Consider the following 3,618-nt stretch of genomic DNA (forward strand, 5'->3'; position numbering starts at 1 on the left):
GTTCCCAAAATTTTCCATCCAAGTACCACTACGTACCAAACCAAATGTCCCAGGGACCACTTCCACACACGCCTGTCAACATTATAGGCTGTGAAAAAGAGGACCACATTGAAAAAAAAAATGCCCCCCTCCCTAAAAGTTAGCCTAAAATTGGAGTGTTATTTAGCTACCTTCCTGACAAACTAGCATGACATGGTTGGTACAAATCGATTCCTTAGGTCTTCTAATTTCATATGATACCAGACACTTCACTCTGGCTTTAAAACTGAGCCTGCTGCAGCCTCTGAAAGTAAATATTCAAAATTGTATTATTTCCCAAATATTGCGATATTGCCGAAAATCGGACCAATCCTCAGGGTTAATGTGTATGTAAAAACTGCTGTCTGTATATAAATAAAAAAAAGCAATTATCTGGTGGACCACCAGGTGGAGACACAGTTTGTGAACCAATGTACTATATACTATGGGGAGCCAACCAGACACACACACACACACACACACACACACACACACACACACACACACACACACACACACACACACACACACACACACACACACACACACACATACACACACACACACACACACACACACACACACACAGGAGTAAGGTGCTCACAGTTTCTGGTTTATTAAAGTGAAAAAGTTTGAAAACCCCCAGCCCAGAGTCCATTAGTTGTCGTGATGACAGCAGTCTCGAGTCTCCTCCGTAGAAGCGTCTGTTCACTCCTGTCGCCTCAAATACCTCCAGAGGAGCTACAGGACAACAATGGAGACAGTCACTTCACCACGCAGAAACCAGGCTCTCTGGTAGAAGTTTGAGTAGTTATATCTAGCCTACAACTAGGTCCACATCAGTCCATCACAAATAGCAAAAAGGGGTGCAGCAACTCCAGTGTTCCACTGCAAATTCACACGTGTCTAAGAACCTCCTTGGGTATTTAGGATTTAACATTAGTTTAAATCACAGACGCCACACGGCACTCCATATAACATGTCTGTATCGTTTTGTAGAGGGATGCTCAGGTGCCTGGCTAAACGTATGGTGGTGCCTGTTTTGGCTTGGACCGAGATAAAAAAAAAAAGTAACCAAGTGATGTTTTTGTGTTTAAATAGGTGTAAAACAGCTCTATATTCCGTTGGGAATCACTATTATAGAGTATCTGGTCTATGGTATTAGTGCCACAGTGCCTCTCCTGCTCTGTAAACAGTAGACAAAGATTCTGGGTCAGCCACCCACTTTATCCAATCAGAAGGCAGAACTCCACAAAGAGGCGGTCCTCTGTGTGCGTCCACAAATGGGAGGCGGACTGCTCGCTCAGTGATGTTTGGAAAAGGAAACCTAAGAATCCAGTCAAACTGGGCAAATCGCTGACAGCACGTTTAAAGAGTACTAAGTGCAATTCAAGTCGATTGGTCGGGCCTTGGCAAATGGCAGGAAGAACCCCTCTACAATCCAACGGTGCTCCCCCTCAAAGATGGCCGTGTAGGGCAGTTCCTCTGGTCATCCGACCGTGCTGCTTTGTCGTTTCCGGGCGCGTGTGGTTGGAGCTGGCTAGCGTGCGCCGTCAACACCGGCTGTTCCACTCCATTATTCAGTATCTCCGACCGCCTCTTAAAACACTCCGTCAAACCATCGGGTTTCGTCTGCGTTTCTTCCTCACCCTCGGTCCGATCTCTCTCCCGTGTCGCCTCTACGACTGTCCTTAAAAGAGGAGAAAAAACCTCACCGCTAATCAGCGCCAACGGTTTCCATTTTGGAATAATTCCCCTTTCACTTTCAGGTAGCTCACGTCATTCAGCTAAATGACTCCTCCCATATCCGGCCTGTTACAATGGTATTGTAGTTTCAGTTTGTTTTGTGACAGGATTTGCTAGTTTTAGTTTAGCTATCCATGTGCCAAGATGTACAAGTACCTTGTGTTTAATACTACACGTATGTATCAGTTAGTAGATTGATACCGATATTGATATTGAAACTCTTCTCCCAGGGAGGTCCGGGCCATCTCTACCTACTGAAGAACAAAGTCGCCACATTTGCCAAGGTGGACAAGGACGAGGAGATGATCCAGTGAGACTCATTTTATTCACTTCCATTTACAAGTGTAACCCAAACCTGTAGACATGTTGTCACAGTTGGAGGCATCACCGCCCATGGGTGCATGTGTATGGCAAGGTGTGGCACTTTTACCGTTTTCAAGACAACTCGGACCGCCCTAAGTTTCAACACGGAACCTCCGCCCCGGACATATTTGTGTTCACGCTGCACTTCCCGTTCGGGGTGTTCAGTTAGCATTGTAGCTACCTACTAGCCAACAATGCTAACCGAACACGCTGAATGCTGAATTTCACATATTGCTCTAATCGGAGCGAAACATAGATGACACAAACACATATTAACGTTAACAGATTTTGTGTTAAAACGTTAACAAACGTTTCAATTCTGTGATTACCATTAACGATACAAGTCGCCATTTTGATGTGGCTGTGACGTCAACTCGGACAAAGCGGAGCTCTGGATGATACCCGAATTTCGGATCTGTAATTCCGACCTGGACGACCGTTCAATTCACTTTTTATAGGTCGGAACCCCATTTTTTCCGGCAGTCCAAGTTGTCATGAACGCGGTATTATACTGCCTTCCCGTGATATCGGATGTTTCTATAAATACGATAAACAAACGTCAACTTGCTAGTAGTAGGAGATTTTTTCTGATTTCCTCTTCTGATGTTTTTCTTTCTTTCTCATCTCTCCACCCTCCTTCACGGCCAGGTTCTGGCGGAGGCTCAGTCGCCTGATGAGTAAGCTGAATCCGGAGCCCAACCTCATCCACATTATGGGCTGTTATGTGCTGGGCAGCGCGAACGGAGAAAAGGTACATTTCCATTTCTTCATTAACACCTTTCTTTCCCCAGGCAAGTCATTAAAGGATAAGTTCATCCAAAAATGAAAGTTCAGTCATTATCTATACTCATCCCCATGCATGCCGATGGAAGGACGGGTGAAGTTTTCTATAGTCTGCAAAACATTTGTGGAGTTTCACAGCAAAACACCGTTGCAGAATTCTCCTAAACTATTGCAGTGGATGGGGTCCAACTTTCAAACGTAAACACACACACGCACACACGCGCACACACACACACGCGCACGCGCACACACACGCACACGCACATGCACACACACACACACACACACACACACAATGCCTCGATACTGCTCACCTGGCGTAATACAAGTCTCCACAAGCCCTGAGATGCCAAGTTGACTTGAAAAGATGTCATTTACACCCTGTTTTTAGCGGAGATCTTCACTATCGCAGGTCCACCAGTGCTGTTCTCCTGTTTTCCTACGGCTGGTTGTGTACAGTGTACCGCGGTGCTGATAAATCATCTAGACATGCCTGTATTCTCCTGATTTCGCTGAGCCCCGTGCTATCTAATGGGGTGAACGCAAGAGTGATTTGTGCATTATAAGACGTAGAATAATGAAAGTGGGAGTCAGTTCTGCGTGTGTGAAATAAGGATTGTGCGTGGTGGTTTTTTTTAACGGATGTTAGAGGGCAACTAACAGTATGCATGATGGCCTATAGCCAGCACCTTCTGCTTCCTGGCCTCA

The 3,618-nt window shown here is 45.6% G+C and overlaps 1 protein-coding gene across 1 annotated transcript in view; it reads left to right on the forward strand.

Annotated features, from left to right (window-relative positions):
* The window catches only part of LOC310772041 (NMDA receptor synaptonuclear signaling and neuronal migration factor-like), a gene marked incomplete at both ends in the record, with an annotated part of 16,361 nt that extends 13,483 nt beyond the window's left edge, over positions 1–2,878 (forward strand). Inside the window, 2 exons of the mRNA XM_083664511.1 lie at positions 1,995–2,074; positions 2,776–2,878. Of these exons, the coding sequence (XP_083520637.1) occupies positions 1,995–2,074; positions 2,776–2,878 (183 nt within the window). The remainder of the gene's footprint in view (positions 1–1,994; positions 2,075–2,775) is intronic.
* Between the last annotated feature and the right edge of the window lie 740 nt (positions 2,879–3,618).

The sequence above is a fragment of the Poromitra crassiceps genome (genome assembly GCF_964638095.1).
Source record: "Poromitra crassiceps genome assembly, contig: HAP1_SCAFFOLD_1802, whole genome shotgun sequence".
Taxonomy (NCBI): Eukaryota; Metazoa; Chordata; class Actinopteri; order Beryciformes; family Melamphaidae; genus Poromitra; species Poromitra crassiceps.